Source organism: Pagrus pagrus, assembly GCF_965226575.1.
Source record: "Pagrus pagrus genome assembly, chromosome: 2".
Taxonomy (NCBI): domain Eukaryota; kingdom Metazoa; phylum Chordata; class Actinopteri; order Spariformes; family Sparidae; genus Pagrus; species Pagrus pagrus.
In genome coordinates this window covers 17,651,373-17,671,049 of record NC_140186.1, presented here as the reverse complement: position 1 = coordinate 17,671,049, position 19,677 = coordinate 17,651,373, and the positions used below count along the sequence as shown (strand labels likewise).

The following is a 19,677-nucleotide window of genomic DNA, read 5'->3' as shown; positions in this document are numbered from 1 at the left end:
TGAATACCTGTTCAAAATGCAATGACAAGTTCATCCAAGAGCTGTGGGGGCATTATACTAATAAAAGAATATGTCGTCTCCATGGTAGCTCGAGAGGAAAAGTCAAAGGGATCACCTAAGTCAGTGGGAGTCGTCCTTTAGGGATCCATCCAAACCATCCAACAATTGTTTATTTCAGTCTGGAACAAAGTGGTTCGACTGACATCCTCCTCCACACACCACCAGTGCAGTTAATAACAGACCAAACACAACAAAAAAAATTGCAGCAGACATGTCACGTAGAATATTTGAAACTGTTTTATTTTCAAATTGACCAAGAGGGGAGAGGGGGGTTATGATAATAGCAAACATTTTGCTTCAAAATATTGATTATTATTACATTTGACTTTGGGGTAGATAAAGGAGCACAGTTCAAGAGCAGAAGAGGGGATATACATACTGTACATACAGTACAGGTAAGCATAGCACTGTTTTACACTGAATACTGGTGTTCTTAGCTTTGTGTATGTGTACAGTATTATACTAGAACTAGGACTCAGTAGAACCAAATTGTGTGGTAGAAAGGTGATCTGTGTATCTCTGTGGGGGGGTGGGGGGGTCCTCGCTGTCTTGTCTACGGTGTCCCATTTCAAATATCCTACACCTAACCTTTCAACAGCTTTAAACTCTTCCAACCGCAAATTATTGTTGCAAAAAACAGAAACAGAAATGGTGAAACATTCAGAGGTTCTTGTACAATGCGAAGCCTGTAAATTAAGATTGTATTTCAGATTCTATATGTGGATCTGAGCAGTGGCAAACATGATTTCCATTCACACCCCTTGTTTTCCTTCATTACCAAGCCTGTCAAAAGGTTCTCCAGAATCAACAGTTACAACATCCATTTGTCTCTTTATAACACCTTTACATTCTTTGGGCTGGGTATCAGTGACACAAACTATAAACATTTCAACATTACCCTTTACAGTGATGCCTTAAACACAAACTAGTGTATAGAGGATCTATTTTTTTTCTATGTGATGGGTGGAAGACCTTGTTCAAACAGTAAGACCCTCCTGTAAATCCTCTACTATTCTTTATTTGTGGATAAAGTCAAGAAGAGGATTTGTCACCGTATAGTCACACGCACTGCCAACCTAAATCAAAAACATATCTCAGAGGGTTACCATTTAGGACTGGTCTGATGTAGAGTTGTTGTGATAAGTGTTTGATGAGCAATCGGTCCACACCGCCCGTAATCTTTATAGACGGACAGTTGACCTATGCTCTGCATTGCCTAACACATCCATTCTTTTTCAGTCACACATCTGTTTCCATATGAAAATATAATGGGTTACAGTGACGGTTAACATGCATACAAACTCGCTCTCTCTTTAACACACAACATGTATTCAAGTTGAGCTGTCCCACACACGGGCTTTGCAGAATACTGAGCCCAACCGGAGAGGAAGTTTCTTGAATATTACAATTATTTTTTTATACTGCAACGCAAGAACTGATTGGCTATCGCCAGGGGAAACCAATACTGACCCCCGAGAGATACAAGAAGTAGGATCAAGAAGAGGAGACGCTATATTCACATATTCACACACACATGCACTCACACACACGTGCACACACACACACGTACACACACACACACACACACACACACACACACACACACACACACACACACACACACACACACACACACACACAGGCTTTACTACACTCGGAGACAAAACAACACATTCTAAAAGCTCCTTTGCCAACCATCACACTTCCCCCAATCCAAGGCTTTTCTGTTTGATATGGCTTATAACTGTAGTAGAGGGGGCTGAGCACATTTCCATCTGTATCTTAAATGGCCTTGAGCACAGCCCTGGTTTTAACTGCTGTTTGAGAACTGAGAGAGATTAACTAAACTGCATGAGGGTTTCTGAGGCCTAGGTAGAGAAAGAAGGACGAAACACTGAGGATACAGAAGACCATGGTTTGCTGGTACAATGAGGTCAATCTATTCCAATCTGAATAACTAAAAATTCATTTTCTATATTTGTATTCATCCCATTTAAACAACCCCTCCCCCTTTATGGGAAAAAATGCATATTCTTATTCTCTTTGGAGACCGAACCCTCCCTCCGTACTATTTTGATAAAGAAACAACAGTGACGTCTCTAAGAAATCTGGGTCAAATTTGATTCAATCACCACACCCTGTATGACACTCTGGTCTCTGCATCATCACTGTCTAATCCTTCCTGGTCTGATTCCAGACTGAGGCAGAAGCAAAAAACTTTCCACATTCCTGAGAATACAAGTACCGTCCAGCAACTCCAAACCCTTACTAAGTCGATTATTGTAAGACACAAGGGGCGACAAACACACACACACACACACACCCACAACAGACACTCTCATGCACACAAAAGATTGTATTCCCAAAAACACACACTAGCTCACAGAATCACACCACGGATTACAAACAACTAGGTCTTGACAGTGATTTACTGTACACAACCACATCAAGTGCTAAAGTTTCATTGGGATTGAGGATATACTGTTTGTTACGTATAGGGCTCTCTGACTGTTAAAAAATAATCCCTACTATATACACACGCATTAACTTTATTATTAGGGGTAATATCTTGTTGGAAAATATATATACGCCTTTGAATAGTCTGCTGGAAATAAAAACATAATTGACTATGTTATTGGCACTTGGAATCACTAAACCCGTTAAACGTACAGTGATCATCCTGCGAAGAATTCAGTTAAACTGCAATCTAGTTTTTTGCCAAACATAATGTGTACTTACAAAGTTAAAAAGAGCCATTTTCCTCTCAGAGACAGTGTTTAAAAACACAACTTCCACGAAAAAAAAACCAACCCCAAGCCCAACCATTTTTTTTAAACAAACTGAGAGAACTTTAAAGCCTTACTCTGGACTTTTTTTTTTTTTAGAGAGAGAGAAACGGGAGAGAGAGGGGGTATTGAGAGAGCACGTCACTGCTCTGTCTTTGACCAGAAAACACTTGAACAAAGTAAAAATTCATTTTTCAAAAGCGACTAATAAAAGCTTACACAGTTATTCTTTCCATGCAATCATATAAAATACTACATTTCTGTTTCCTGTTAGGCTATATTGGATATTTACAAGTTTTTCTTTATCATACAGTAAATCTGTACAAGGTCAGTCCTCTTTGACACGCCTTAAAAAAAAAAAAAAAGTCTGTTGTTACCGTGTTCTGTGGATTATTGTCTTGTTTCTAAGCAGACTACAGCACCCTCACACCTCCTCCTCTGCTGAGGGAAAGGGGGATTTTAATCCATCCTGTTGCCATGCTGACAATCCTTGATGAGTTCCTTGGGGACTCACAGGCTTTCCTCTTTCCTATGATTCATTTCTTTCAGATGGAGGAAGGGAGGGCAACGATTTTTGGGGAAAATTAAGTTTGTCGACAGCCACACAACCAAAACAAATGTATGCAGCGATCCTTTAAGAGTTTCACACGTTTTCCTCCAGACTTTACTGGGGTTGGCTGCTGACACTGTCAGTCCTGTGTGATGTGGCTTTCTGCTGTTTCTGGGGCTGCGGTTTCAGCTGCTGCTGGTGCCTCTGATGATGAGATTGTTGCTGCTGCTGTTGTTGCCGTTGCTGCTGCTGCTGTTGTTGCTGCTGCTGCTGTTGTTGCTGCTGTTGTTGTTGCGGTTGCTGTTGGTGCGTTGCCTGGGTGAAGGTGCCCTGTTGTTGGAGAGGGAAAGCAGCCTGCAGAATCAGCTGGGTAGACTGGTTACTGTGGAGAAGACGAGTGCCCTGAAAGGAAAACAGTGCAGGAATATTATTACCACATAAATAAAACATATGAATAACTAGATATTTTGTCAGGACGTCTACTTGAATAAATGATGTTTGCTGCCCTCTACTGATACCTGTAGGAATTGCTGTTGTTGCTGCTGCCCCTGCTGGCCGCTCTGAGCCACTACAGCTGTCTGGTTTTGGCCATCGGGCTGACCTTGGGATGGTTGGGCTGCTTGCAGTGTAAGGGTCTGGGTTTGCCCTCCCTGCTGAATTGAAACAGGAGTTAACAGAGAGCAACACAGAGATGTAGAATAAGAGATGGATAAAAAAATTAAGTTTTGTTTGGAATATTGTAGTACATGTACTGCTCACAGAGAGAGCTTCTTGTGATCTCTGTAAATGAATTCTCGAATTAAAAGAGAGTCTACTGTATACGCTAATGTTACAACACTGCAGTTGTTTTTGTGACAAAAATATCTTCATTTGAGTCAACTTCAGGCTTCATGGACTTTTTTGAAAATTTTTAGTCAAATTTGGGTTTCATTTTAATCTCTCTGTGAGCTGCTTTCAGACCTTGACTTTAAAAATGTATTGCTGTTTTCTTTAAGCAGACTAAACCTCCTTTGTCTTATTTTCATAGCTAAATATCAGCTTAAAGACTTAAAAGGGAGGATTTGCTGAGCATAAAAGCCAATTTTCCCCAACAATGCCATGCTTATTATTCCATTTTATTTAACACTTTCACACTATAAGCACACTCTGTCAGCAGTGAGCAGCTGGCTGGTTATGTGGCTCACACATCGTTGCTTGGATGGACTCAAGTGTGTTGTTTATTTTTTTATTTTTCTTTCTTAGGTACAGTTTCATTAGTTGCTATATGACTCATACGGCTTTGTATTTACCTGCTGACCACCGAAGGGGTTGTATGCAGTGACCACCTGTCCCATGAACATGGAGGTGGGCACCATGACTGCTCCGCATGCCATTGGAGCCGTCACAAGCTTGGTTACCAGCTGCTGCCCTGCTGGGAACCTGGAGAGAGTGAAAAGGAGAAAGGGGAAAAGAAAACGGAAGAAATAAATACTACGTCATATTAGATATCCACTATTCAGATGTTCCTAAACAGCTTGGTTTCATTCAGAAATTCTGTTCACTAAGGAGCAGTACTTCTCCATGTATCAGTTTAGGTCGTCTGCCTACCGGATCTGTCGGTCCTGTGTGAAGGTGGCCACGGCGGTGCCTTGCTGTGTGTTGTTCTGCGGCAGGGTGGTGCTGATCTGCAGCACATTAGGCTGCCCTGGCTGGGAAATCATCATGGTGTTGTATAGTGGAGCGGATACAGAGCCCTGGTTCTGGGGCTGAGCCTGTGGCTGAGGTTGCTGGGGTTGACGTTGGGGCTGGAGAGTGGCAAGGAGGGAGAGACATGACATCATTTTTTTTAAACAGAGTCAGCTGACAGAGACTTTTGTGTGGATTTTGCTGAACAGATGAATATAAGCCCAAACAAAAAATTACCATACTTTGTCTTCAACATTAAAACTTTATAAACACCTGGATGCCAATATACTTAAAGGATAACTACCGTTTTTTACAACCTGGACCTTATTTCTAGCAAAATATATGATCATTTACTCACCCAAAAAACGGTAGTTATCCTTTAATGAACAATATTTTCACAATTATCAAAAACTATTTCAAATATACACAAGTGCACTTTCGTCCTTTTGGCCCAAAATAGTTCAGAATGTTAAGTGTTGGGTATTTTGGTTTGTGAATAGTAGCAGTAGGAACAGCTCATCAAGAGCTTTAATAAGTCGTTTTTGCCCAATATTTACGCCGATATAGTTCCAACCCCGATATATCTCCAATTTGAACAGAGCCCAACTATCATTTAACAGATCTCAAACCCTCAAATGTCCAGAAAAATCTAAAATAAATTCAAGTTGAAGCTCCAGCACATAAGGTAGGTGGGGCTAGCAGATTGTATTGAAGGGCTTGAAGTCTTGCTAAAGGTTATAGTATGTGTGCTTTTGATTCATGAAAATACAAACATGAAGTGATCTGTGTTGCCTCTGTTGCCCTGGCTGTTTTGTCTGGACTATTGATCTATCTAAAGATTGTCATGTAATAACAGAGTATGGAAGATGTCTTTAACCATTTAACCTGAATACAGTACTCAATACTCCACTGTTCCTGATACTATTATGTGTAATCTCTCACATGTTTGAACACAAACAACATGCCCTGTCGCTCTTCCTGCCGACTCAATGAGATATAAGCATTACAACTTCAAAGAACAATACTGTGTTTGTGAAATCTTTCACATATGTGTGACCACATGTGACCGATAATGTCAAAAGTTCACACAAGATTACATGATCACAAGATCCCACCTGTGGGAGCTGCACATTCGTCGCTCCACCCTGCTGCTGCAGCAACATCTGTCGGTGTTAAAACAGTGAATGTCAGGCCTCAGTTGTTCACACAGCATGCAGTTATTTTTGTATATTTCTTCACTCAGTTTAAATGTGTAATTAAATTAATAATAGAAAATAATAATTTACTGAGGGTTACTTCTCTTGTCACGGTACATATTCAGGTAGTTAAATTACTGTTTCCTCTGGATAGTATAAAAATAATACATAATGCATGATTCTAGTCCTGATCTAGGTCAGGCATAGCCAGGTAGAACGCAGCAAGCAAAGACAAGCAAAGCACACCTACTGAGCTTTTCAAAAAAGAGGAGAGGTTGCGTGCTAGTTTGTTCAAATGAGCGTATTCCGAATTTGGAAAACATCAGGGGAGAAACCTGAATGCTACTGCGAAGCTCTTCATTGTTTTCATATGAAAGGGACTTTTTTCTTTTTCTTTTTTTTTTTTAAAAGGTAAGTGTGCAGTTATTCCTAGTGAGTGAAAAGAAACCTTTTCAGTGAACAGAGGTAGCTCTCTGGTTTAATGTTTGAATGATATCGTTTTCTTTTGCTGCAAAAGGTCAGGTGCAGTAAATTATATGTATCATATTCTTTTATTCATTTTTATCAATCAGCTCTTGAGGAAGTCAGAGACAAAGAGAAATAAAATGAAGGAAAAGATTTCAGGTGGTGAGGAGTTGGTGCACTGCATTATAAATATCACATTTGAGACAATATACTATAGACTGAATCTAATAAATACATAATGAGCAAACGCCCTACACGCAACATTTTACACATTAAAATCCTTGGTCTTACCTGTATGCCCTGTCCCTGGACTCTCTGCAGCTGCTCTTGGATGTGTCTTAGCTCATCCTGCTGCCGCTGGATGTTGGCCTGGATCATTCTGGTCCTCTGTTCCAGCTGGTCCTTTAGATGCTGCATGGCATTCACCTGCGCTGAGAACTCCATCACCGGCTGTGGGTGGAGACAGAAACAGAATGGGTCACCTACTTCAGCAGTACTGACTAATGTTCATTACGCAAACAATGGCAAAATAACAGACATCTCCACAGTAAGGCTGCGGCTAATGATTATCTTTATTTTTGTTCAGTCTGACTATCATTTTCTGAATGTATTTATATGAAGTACTACGAAAACAAGCAGTCTTAAGCTTTTGAACCACCATTCTCACCTGCACGTTTGTCTGTAGCTGCTGTGGTTGTTGTTGCTGTGGTTGTGGTTGTGGTTGTGGTTGTTGCTGTTGTTGTTGTTGTTGTTGTTGCTGCTGTTGCTGCTGTTGTTGTTGTTGTTGCTGTTGTTGCTGTTGTTGTTGTTGTTGTTGTTGTTGTTGCTGCTGCTGCTGCTGTTGCTGCTGTTGTTGTTGCTGTTGTTGTTGTTGTTGCTGAGTGATCATACTGGGAGTCACACTCTGGCTTGTGGTCTGAGAGCTCATAGACTGTAAACATACACATAATCAAGATAATCATGACAACTGGAGTGTACATATTTGTTGTATTACATTTCCTTAACCACAATGTGTTATGAACCAGCATTAAGTGAATAAATTGCAATCTCTATTTGTGTTACTCGTGGTAAAAAAACCAAAAAACAAATGTCAAAACATAAAGTTAATTAAGTCTCACCTGGCTGCTGATGGATGAGCGACGCTGTGATGTCATCTCCATGGTGGAGGCCAATGACTGTCGAGGAGGTGTGGCCGTGTCCATGTGCATCTTGGAGGCTGTTGCTGCAGATACAGAATAATTGATGAGCAGGAGTGACGATACTGGATCATCTTACCACAGAGCTTTGTGAACCAGTGGGTCACCAACTCTTCTTTAAAGTTTTATGTCAGGGTATGACTGATTAACATTATGAATGTGACTCTGTGTGTGTATGTGTCCTTACAAGTGCAAGTGTTGTCAGAGACATGCGATGAGGACTTGCGGGAACTCCGTGAGGAGGTTGAGGGTGTTCTGCTGCGGTCAAATCGCTCCAGGGCCTCCTTGAGGCTGGACGTGTTCAGCTGTGACTCGGAGCCAGAGTCCTGACTCTGAAAACAAGTAAGCAGAAGAAAAATACACTTCACAGGTGATCCTTTAAAAAAGGTTAAAGGCAGGTGAAAGTGACATTACTACATTACTACAGTACATTACTTGTGCTTTATCTACAATCTAAACGATAGATACTAATTCTAAGCTACAAGATGGATAACCCACAAGAGACATTTTTTTTTACAAATACAACTCAATTAATGTGAGAACATAAACCAAACTCGTAGCGTTTTATGTGTTTGTGAATTCCATCCAAGGTTTGATTTATGGTACATTTGTTGTTCTCATCTTGATGTAATCACTGACTAAAGGGATTTAGATAAGATCAGAGAACAACGGTCACATTATCAGAGATTTGTAGTGTGAGAAATGTTAGTAGACAGTAGCAACTCATTGACTGCAACTCAATCTTGGGTCAATGATGACTAGGAGAAAAGTATGAAGCTAAGTTGAATGAATACCATTCATGTGGGAAAAACAAAACAAACAAGATTTTGCTGATGCCATCGTGCTGACCTTAATATAAATATATTCAACTTGGATCTGTTTTTTTAATAAGCTGCTTCCCCTATCATTGTTAATAATTAATAAAAATTGTGGGATGTGGGCCATTAATCATTTTCTGCTTCTGATGAACCATGGCACTACTGATAGTTTAGTCTGTGTGTTAGTCGAGCTTCAACAACAATCTATAGATTCACCCACGATGTGTTTTTACATTTTCTTCTCCATACTTGGCATATAGTGATTCCTGTCATCATGGGGATTGTGCATTTATGAAAACAGAAGAGTATTTTTACAAGTAATGACTTACCTTATCTGCAGTAACTTCTGGATTAGACTCTTCAATGCCAAGCTCTCTGCGCTGCTCTGCCCTCACCTCTGCATAGCTGCATTTTAGACAAAACAAGGGACACTTTAGGAACAACCAGTGAAAAAGCAAGAAGATGGTGGCTGTGGGGACAATTTATAAATGCTGTACCATCAGTAAATATATCATGGGTATACAAGAAGACTTTTTTAATAATAGTCTTGAAATGTCTAATGATCAAGATACAGATAAAAAGCGAAGATGAGTGAGCGATCAGCCTCAGTACCTGACTACTGTGTGTGTGCAGACAATAAATTCAGGCCGAGAGTTCCACTGGTGATAGGTGATGTAGTAGTGCGTCTGAAGCCAGATCCACTGTTGACCTTTAGTCAGGAAACGGTAGTAACAAGACTTCCCTTTACCGTACTGCATCACTAAACAGGAGAGAGACAGACACAGAGAAGAGATGTTAGAAATGAGTAAAAAAAAATGCTTTTACAAAAATATCTTAACTTTAAGTGTATAAATCTGAGCCCTCACAGTGTTCGTGACACTTTGCCAGTGTCTCCAGGTCGTCCACATGGTAATAGTCGTACCCTGATGTTCCCAGCACCTCGAAAGGCAGGTAACCTATGATTGGTGGAGCTCTGGAAACGAGAAATGGCAACATTATAAATCACACTGACACACACAAAAAGAAGGTAGGTCCTGGTGCTCCAACGTTGAAGTGACAACAAAAAAAATTGGTGTTTAAAAAAAAAAGTGTAACCAAAGAGGACAAACTTGATGCAGCTTCTTATATCTCAAAGAAATTAGTAATATATGAATGTAATAAATTGGAAAGTATTTATAGCTGCTCTGAACGGCCAACAAGGATGCAAACACATACTGTATAAATATGTGAAGAACAGCCCTGATTTTCAGACAGTCTCTCCTGACAGTCACTAAGCACTTGTTTACATGAAAAGTGTTTGAATAATGTGCATGAATGGTGAAAAACAGAGCTTCAGAAGGGCAACTCCTGCTCCTTTCGCACCGCCACACAGCTAGCAAATCTCGGCAAGAAGTGGGTGTGAAAAGCAGACTGTTGTTTTTTTGTTTGTTTTTTTAGAAAGTTGGAATGGTGGGGAAAAAACAATCTGATTCTTGGATGCATTGTGAATTTATTATTTTTTAAGATTAAGTCTTGATGCAGAAAAGTCAACAATCGATGATTTGAAACCCAATCTTCCAGATCATGATCGCCTGTAAGGCTATAATTGTGGATTATTACAATTACAATATATTTTAAAAGCAGCAAGTACTCACACAGTTAAAAAAAAATTGTGTAAAGAAATCAAAAAATGCTATTGGGGGGGGATGGGATTTCTGACAGATTACACTGGCAGCAAAAGGAGCAATGGCCTAATGATGTGTGTTTACCTATGGTCTAAAAAGAGGAACTTCCATTCAAGACTGTGCCTAGAGGTGAATTCTTCATTGGGCTCCTCCACTGTACACATCTCCTATGAATATAAAAGAAAAACAATGTATATTAGATCAAATGTTTGATTTATGACTGAGTGCTATTTTACTTTCACATTTAAGTGTGAGTGTGTGTCTGTGCAGAACAATACCTTAATAAACTGAGGTTTGGCCAGCCGAACGGTGGCTACAAAGCACACTTGGTCATCAAACGCAGGTTGTAGGGACCGCTGTAACACCCCTGCTAGACCATTCCTCGTCGTGTTGGGAACTACACAACACAGAGCAGAGTTTGTCATTGAAAAGGTTGTTTACTCTGTGAGTCAAGGAGTCTATATTGTGGCTCTGTAGGCAGGGCGTGTCATCACTACTTTCAAGGAGTGTTTGTTTGACTGATGACACAAAAAGCATGTACCAGTTCATACTGGTTGCACTTTCCCGTGAATATGTAAGCTAGTTGTGTGAAATAGCAAAGAAATTAAAATGTTAACGTTCAAGTGATTGATGCCTCTCTTTATCCCTATTTAGCTCTAAATTCTCACAGGCACTATTGTTTAAATAACTAAAATAAATAAACATTGCATTCAGTGACATACCATTGTTGAGGGACTTGAAGTTGCCTATGAATTTAACATATTCGTAGACAGGGGGTTCTTTGGGGTCAATGGCCCCTCGCAGCATATGGCAGCAAAACTCCAGGTGGTTCTTAGCTGGAGACCAAAGAAATAGAAGGGAAAAACAAGTTAGGTCAAAAGTCAAAGTCAAGTCAACATGGGTCATGTTTCATGGAGGTGGAAGGAAGTCAAGACAAAACAGTGATAATGATGCCAACAACATGCAAAAAGTAAGCCAGTCTTTTCAGACTTTTTGTCTGAAGCAATGCATTACGCTGCACTAAGAATTTGTATTCATCTAAAAAGTCTAAAAACATAAAAAGCTGATCATCAGGACTTAAACTAAACAAAACAAAATTAGCCACAGAGCTATGAAACCTTTACACTATCTATTTATTTTCATTTAAATTCTTCAGAGGTAAATTCAATATGTTTTATTACACTAAATCAGATAAACGTGTTTATAATTCCTAATAGAAACAAAATAAGTAATTTTCTTTGTATATTAAGGCTCCAACACACATTTATATAAATACAAAAATCAGATAACAGCTGAAGGTACAGAAGGAAATGTTAAACTGAATGATATTCCCGTTTAACCACAAGCACACAATATGATATTGGTGTAGTATGACTCTTGTGTTACTGACTCTTCAGGAAATCTGTGCTAAGGCTCTCTGGGTCAGTTGGGTGTGTGGACAGAGCCTTGTACACCTCGGAGTGTTCCCCAATTGGCAGGAAGTTCAACAGATTCTGGTCCACCAAGTCCGTCTGTGGAAACAAACACACACACACAAATCAGAAGAAAGGCCAAACCCTTTTTTCTGTACACAAAGGTCATCACAACATGTTTGATCTGAACCACAGACACACTAAAAAAACCCTGCTAAAACTTGTTCTACAATACAGTAGATGACTAACACATACCAGGGGAAAGACAGAACCAATGTTACTCACCGGTAAGTGTTCTAGCAGAGAGGTGACACTCTCAGAGACGTAGAGAATGTTCCCATCAGTCATTATTGCTATAAAGAACCCATCCAGAGCCTGAAAAGCAGGACAAAATCAGGTCAAAATCTGTTACAATTATACAGTTTTAACTTTTAGAAATAAAATGTCTAATCCAATTAGATTTGTTGAGGTGACTTTTGAATTAATCCTGACCCTCGTCATGAAAAATCTAACACAAGGGTAAAAAGACACACCTGAGTTGTCACCTTACAGAAAGGATTACAGTGTAAAATGTGACATGTCTGACCTCCAGCATGAGCTGGGTGAACTCCTCATTGCTAAGAAATGGAGGCTTCCAGTCTTGTCTGATCTCACTTGACTCCGACTGGGCTGCAATCTCTGACGGTGGAAAGAAGAAAGCAAACGGAATTTTTAAAGAAGAACATCAAGTCTTTCAGGAAAAAGTCAAGTGAGAGAAACCTAGTGAGGCGATAAGACATGAAAGATTCAACATGGAGACAAGGTAGGCAATAACACAGGACAACATGGTGCAAAAACAAATTGACAGCACAAGGCTCAGAATAAAAACAAGGTAGTTAAACAGAATACGAGATAACACAGTGCACCATGGAAGTGGCAGCTGACAGTTAATTATGTCGCACAGCACTGATAAGAGCTGGGATTAAAATGCATAGTAACCCACGCACAGTAATTAAATATTTAAGCATAGGAGAATCCCATGATCAATTAAGATTATGAGGGGGAAGACAGTAGAGGATGTAGGTGTAAAGTAGCTCAATCACAGAAGTAGTAATCATCATAAATTAAGTCAACATTTCAGTCAAAATGCTGAAATTAATTATAGTGTAACAGTCTCCATGTCTCATTAAAAGTGTTATAAAAACAGAGTACCTGTTCCTTTTAGCAAACTTAAATAATGAGTGTAAACAAACACTGACAACAGTGCAAACAAGGGTGAATGATAAAACTAAATATAGATGTGTGTCCACCATGTGAGGAGGTCAAAACAGGAAGTCAGGTGAGGATTGTAGAGAGCCCTGACCTTTGTGTTTACACAGGAAGTCGATGCTTTTCTGCAGGATGGTGGACTTGTCCATCTTCCTGGTGTTGCCCGGCAACATCGTGCCGAGCTCCTTGATGAGGACATTGAACTGGTCTCTCCGTTTCTTCTCAGACTTGTTACGGGACACACTACAATCAAAACCACAGTTTGAAATTAGATTCTAGATGTTATAACAAATGCAACATTCACTAAAGTCAGTTATGACACAGTACGTTCTCTCTAGGAGCTAAAAAAGGAAGGCAAATCGATCTTTAAACGTATTTTTAATGTTTGTTAATTCAACAAGCTCGGGCCTAATCAAGATACGATCCTCTAAATACCATGTAATGCTTTATGAAAAGTGAATGAATACAAATTGTATATATATATATATATATATATATATAATACAAGTGGTATCACTGTAGCATGTTCATCTATATATCCAGCTTACCGTTTTGCTTTGTCCTTTTCATCTTCTTCCATCAACCCATCGAAGATGCTACAATCATCCCTAAGGAGGAGAGAAAAACATTCACTTTTGTGTTTTCCTGTGTGTGCACGTTTGTTGACAGCTTGAAAGCAGATATGTATTGTTTATGTCTATGATGGATGTTGGCTAATTGGAGGATTCCTACATGCCAGGAGCAGGTTTATTTTTGGGTCACACAAAAAGAGAGACAGAAGGAATGTGTCGCGCTTGCCAAGAAGGTTACGAGTGCATTTGTGTAACAGGGCTTGATCTTGCATACGTTTCAGTTAAAAGGCCTACTTTCATTTGTGTTATTATGGAAGGGCCATTTGATGATGATGAAAATTTTTAATAATAATAATAGTAGTAGTAGTAAGAGGAAGCAGAAATGACAATACACACAACTATGGACACAATGTTTTTGCAAACCTATATCTCTGAACATGTGTTGTACCTGTGTCAAAGCATGTACAGTTTTTGTGTGTGTGTGAGTGTGTGTGTGTATTGTGGCATACCCTATGCTTGATGTCATGATGGCTGCTGATCAGGGCTGTGGTTGCAGTGATTTGCTCTTTAGGCGTGAGGTAGGCATTTGGAAGACCACCTGGAGAGACAGAAAAAGAAAGGCTGTATTGGCTTATCATTATTAAGAATAGTTTTGTGCATTTCAGCACCAAAGACTGAAATCAAAATAAAGATTTCCATCCCCAATTAGTTGCTTTCATTTTAACACAATTGTAACTGCATGCATGTGCACGTACCAAAACATCTTGACAAACAGGTTAACTGGTCAGGTTTCAAATGAAAACCAGCCAAGCTTTATCTAATTATGTGAACTTGACAGTTCTTGTTGATACATGCAATAAAAAGTATGTATGTACTTGTAAATAGCCAGGCATGTGTAACGTTTTGAATATGTTTTTTCACCCACTGTGTCATTCTCCAACATTAATCAAAATTATCAGCATTCCCACTGGGTTTAATTGGCTTGTTATGGTGGCTCCTTCAATACACAACTGGTGTCAACTTGACTGAATGTGAGCTATAGAACATAGGTCTGAAAGAGACCATATTTGTGGTCAGTAGAACATCACAACATGTTTCAACACATACTAGAGGACATACATATGTCTAAATAGAGTGTTATTAGATTGACTCAATTAGAAAGAACAATCTGCAGGGCCAAACTTAAAGTAAGCTAAATTAAGTGCAGCACAACATAGCTCTGCGTATGCGTGTGTGGTCGTTCTCACCCCAATGCAGCTTATGCACGCGGTCAATTAACGTCTTTTCTCAGGGGTCATAGAAGGGATTTGGGGTCAAAGATGACTCTATAGTCAAAACTGACGTTGAGGTCATTGGGGTCACGAGGGGGCACCAGACCACGGGAAAGACATGGTGTTCAACCAATCCTAAGGGAGAAATCAGAGCAGAAAACTTGGGTCACATTGGGTCATCAAGACAATCTGGGGGCAGCTTTTAGCAATTTGCCATTTTTACAGTCATGGAGAGTCTTTTCATGAGCTACCAAGTCCAATTAGACAACAAAAACATCTCGATTGTAACCTCAATTACTGCAAGAAAAACTCAAACTTTAATTTTCTTCGTATTTTCTGAGAAATCTCTCAACCTACCAATTTTTACTGCTATTACACGTATACCATCAGATACTGTGTGTTAAAAATCACTCACTTACATACACAATCAAGTTTAAATATTCATATGAGATGCAGCGTAGCAGGTCACGTTTACTGATTCATCAACCAATAAAAATCGTACTTTTTTTTTTTTTACCAATTTCAGTGTTTCAGTTAGCATATATTAAATTAGACAGTACTGCGAAAATATGTATAGTTGCATTCAATTTTACAAGTATGTTCATTGCAAGCAACTTATTAATAAATTAGATTATGAATTAATACAGTTGAAAGGTCCTGGAAACCAAGGTATCCCAACACAAAGTCTTTACAGTCAAAATAAAATACATCAGTACAGCAAGGACAACCTGGACTAAATCAATTATTATGCATACATTATCAGTGCTACGGAAACTCTTTTGGAGCACAGTGACCCAGTTATGGAAAAAGTGGTGATTAAGTATTTTTTAAACTTACTTTCTGGAATGTGTCTTTGCAGGCAAAACGAGCTGTTTCAGAGCCGAGCCTTCCAGGCACTGAGAAATGTGCACGTGTAAGCCACACCTCACCTGCAACACAAATAACCCACACTCATTTACAAATGCACCATGGGGCCTGTTTGCACTATTTAGCATGCATGCAAATTGTAGAGATCCAATAGGAATCTAATATGTTGGTTGCTGCAAGTTAAAAACAGGAAATTAGGGCCGTGTTTAATAATAGTTTGGTCAATAAATACTTAAATAAATCTTCTTGTTTTGCCCAATCCACAATCCAAAACCTATGGATATTAAATACTACTGTCAGATTAGGCATGTATCTGGATTATACTCCTCAACAATTAATGTGGCATTTAGTTTTTCAATTAAACAATCGATTATTTGTTTTAAATGCCAAGAATTAAATGTCAGAAAATAGTGGAAAATGGCTGTCACAATTTCCTGAAGCTCAAGATGATGTTCGAATAGGGTCTGGTAGTCCAAAGCCCAAAAGATATTCAGTTTATAATTACATAAATTAATCAAAATATAATCAAAATCACACAGTGGCTAATTGCAATATCCAAAATTACAAGAAGCTGCATTTGCTTGATAAAGGTATCAGCATTGACAAAACAGCATTATAATGAAGTTCTATAGAGACAGCTTACAAATCTTGTTATCCAGATGTAAGAAAATTATTTTTTTGGCCCTAGTATGCAGCCCTTATTTTTTCATCATCTATTAATCAACCAATTACTTTCTGAATCAAGCATTTGGGCAATAAAATCGTCTGAAAATAGACAATGTTCATCACATTTTCCCATCGCCTAAGATGACGTCTTCAAAATGCTAAATATTTATTTCATTACTCTCACATGAGATTTAAAAAAAAAAAACAGCAAATCCCCACAAATGACGAGCTCAATCTAGGTAATTTTCCACTGATTTATCTGTTGATTATTTTCTTGATCAATCGATTAGTTGCTCAAACCGATTATCAAAACAGCTGGCGATGAATTTCATAGATGACAACTAATCCATTAATTACGGCAGCCCTAGAGGGAAGGCATTTGTCTTTAAAATGTGTTGATTAATCTGGTAACAATCTTTGCGATGTCTAACGATAATTACGAACTATGAATTCAACCAACGCCAATCACACAATATACCACACAGTATCCCTAAAAACACAATCTAATATGACAGTAAACAGGAAGGTCAGTGGGTACAGGAAAACCTCTGGATAACATCATCACCAAGCTAGGACATGACATTTAGGCATTTTGTTAAACCACCTCCAGGACCCCATAGTGATCCTGGGTCTATACTTGGGGAAGCACTGGCCTGATCTACAGTCTTGTATTCCTGATGGCTAGTAAGTGAAGCCTCGTTACAGAGCTTCTTCAATGGGCGATTCTGCTCACTGTAACTACACCATTGCTAATGAATCAACACCGATATGAGCAATATTGGGCCAGCGGAGACCAAATAATACATTCGACCTAAATAGTCATTAGCTATCAGATAGGCTCAGTAACATTTTAATATACCTTTTAGTGCCACAGGTGTTCGTTATACAACCGTAGAACAGCAACCCATATAGCTAGCTAGCAGGCTAACTAAGCTTGCTACCGAAAACTGGCCGTTTAACCCAGATTTAATGCCGTTACTGTCCTCGTTTCCTCCCGCTACACTCGCCAACACCGAATGACACACTTATGGCAGGTAGAGCATTTCACGTTTGTGAACTAAACAAGAGGAATATCAGCCTCTATCACGGCAAGCTGGCGACGAGCCTCAAGCTGTCACGCAACAACTGACATTGAAGACAAAATAATCCCTAAAATGTTACCGTTGGTGCTCAAACACCGCGAGAAAACTGAGCCTTAATATCCGCGCGGGGCTCGATCCTGGCGAAATCCCACAGAAACACAAATGTCGGTCGCGGAGAAATGTCTTAAAACCAGCGATGGTGGAAACATTTTCGCGGCAGATGTATGTACACACACATACACACACACCGAGAGAGAGAGAGAGAGTCCCCGGGGCGCACACATACAACCACACTGACAGGGATACGCGCACACGCTCGCCCACTCGTACACATAGACACAGGCTGCTCTGAATGTGGGTCACTGGGCCTTGCTCTCCCTCAAGCGTGCGGAAACAGTCCCGAAGCCTCCTCTGCAGTCCGACCGCTTCCGCACGCTAAAAAAAACAAAAACACCGCTTAACGACCGAAAGGGCCGTGCTATTTCACTACCCGCGACCACTACGGCTTTGGATATGCGTTAAAAAATCCTTACCTTTGCGAATAATCGACAGTAGCCCCCGTGTTTTGCGTACTTGAACGTTGCATCGAGGTGGTGGGGGCCAGGAGGGCTGGGGAGAAAAACAGGAGGCCTACTTCATATTACGACGTACAGTCATGCGCAATGGAGACAGTGGGGCGCACTATTTTGCAAGTACAGTAGCAGCAAAAAAACGGAGGGGATCGCTGAGTGATCTTCAGAGGGGAGATGACTCCGCGGGTTTTTTGTGGCTTTTCCAGACGGACCAGTCCTCTGACTGTCGATGTCACCTAGTGTTTGATACGATCGAGAGTAAAATGACAAGGTAGCACAGCTGCGTCCTGACTTGCAAAATAATGGATACTATACCGGATATCCATTTATATCGTATTTTTATTAAAGTCTTGGCTTAATGCTTTGGGTTAAAATCCTAAAAAGGCAAACTATCTTAATGTTGTCAGCATTATATTCATATGCATTGTTAACATCAACAAATTGTTGTCAGGAAAACACAGTTTAGGTTGCGGTGAATGGACTGTGAATGTGACATTGGATGGCCGCCAGGACGTTGCAGAGCAGGGTAGGGATGGCCCTGCCTGATGGTAGGGGGTTTCCCCTTTTATCGACATCCAATCAGAAGCTCTACAGACCGTGACGTTGTACCTATACAATGTCGAGGTTCCCCTAAACTCACAATATGGTGAATTTTTACACTATAAACATTTTGTTTATGAGGCATGATGTGGGATTAAATGTTTGCTCCAAACGACCATGTGATTTTTTGTTGACATACTTTTATTAGAGTGATATAAAATGCAACAGCAACAGTCTAAATATTCATTTTCAATCTCGGTCATTTTCACTGATTTATCTGTTGATTATTTTCTTGATCAATCAATTAGTCTTAACTAGTTGCTCAAACCGATTATCAAAACAGCTGGTGATGAATTTAATAGATGACAATTAATCCATGAATCAGGGCAGCCCTAGAGCGAAGGCATTTTTCTTTAAAATGTGTTGATTAATCTGGTAACTTCTGGATAACATTATCACCAGGCTAGGATATCTTATCCTACTAACTTAAGTGGAGAACATGGTTATATTTAGGCATTTTGTTAAACCATCTTCAGGAGTGTGATCCTGGGTCTATACTTTGGGAAGCACATGTCTGATCTACAGTCTTGTATTCCTGATGGCTAGTAAGTGAAGCAACTTACTCAGTAACATTTTAATATAAAATCCTCCTGACATATAAATCATATACTATTATATACTTACTGTGTTATTCCGTCAAACAAAGTTTACGACCCTGTTCAAAGTAAATACAACATTCATAAGCAAGTTAACTTTAGAGGAAATGTACAGGCTGCAGTAATATTCACTGACACCGCATTGTTCATTGTCTGCGTGGACGAGAGAGCTTTATGTTATCAGGAATGCATAAATCATATTTATATTTGAGGAGAAAATAAACAAGCTACTGTCTAAGTGTTGCAGAGTTAAAGTTCCCCAGTTGGAACTACAATACTGTTAATAATATCAAAGCCAACAATGCAACCTCCATTTACAAGCACTTATACAATTGTTAAAATCATTCAAGATTAAAAATTTGCTGATCGTAGATAACTACTGATGTGTTGT

The 19,677-nt window shown here is 39.5% G+C and overlaps 1 protein-coding gene across 5 annotated transcripts; it reads right to left on the bottom strand.

Moving 5' to 3' along the window:
• Positions 1 to 279: 279 nt before the first annotated feature.
• clockb (clock circadian regulator b) lies at positions 280 to 18,165 on the bottom strand. Of its 5 annotated transcripts, none has more exons than XM_084369369.1 (24): positions 18,052 to 18,165; positions 15,741 to 15,832; positions 14,880 to 15,038; positions 14,142 to 14,230; positions 13,609 to 13,668; positions 13,155 to 13,303; positions 12,399 to 12,490; positions 12,098 to 12,187; positions 11,791 to 11,911; positions 11,123 to 11,236; positions 10,679 to 10,797; positions 10,485 to 10,567; positions 9,603 to 9,709; positions 9,349 to 9,496; positions 9,066 to 9,141; positions 8,106 to 8,250; positions 7,841 to 7,944; positions 7,390 to 7,653; positions 7,014 to 7,172; positions 6,177 to 6,224; positions 4,984 to 5,180; positions 4,686 to 4,815; positions 3,915 to 4,049; positions 280 to 3,798 (listed from the first exon to the last, which is right to left on the bottom strand). In XM_084369369.1, exons 4-24 carry the CDS (start codon positions 14,156 to 14,158, stop codon positions 3,511 to 3,513), a joined length of 2,646 nt encoding a protein of 881 aa, XP_084225495.1. In that variant the 5' UTR covers positions 14,159 to 14,230; positions 14,880 to 15,038; positions 15,741 to 15,832; positions 18,052 to 18,165; the 3' UTR covers positions 280 to 3,510. The 5 variants fall into 5 exon arrangements, with proteins under 5 accessions (XP_084225495.1, XP_084225498.1, XP_084225496.1 ...); XM_084369372.1 differs by having other exon boundaries at positions 3,915 to 4,046; XM_084369370.1 differs by lacking the exon at positions 18,052 to 18,165 and adding an exon at positions 17,598 to 17,775.
• Between the last annotated feature and the right edge of the window lie 1,512 nt (positions 18,166 to 19,677).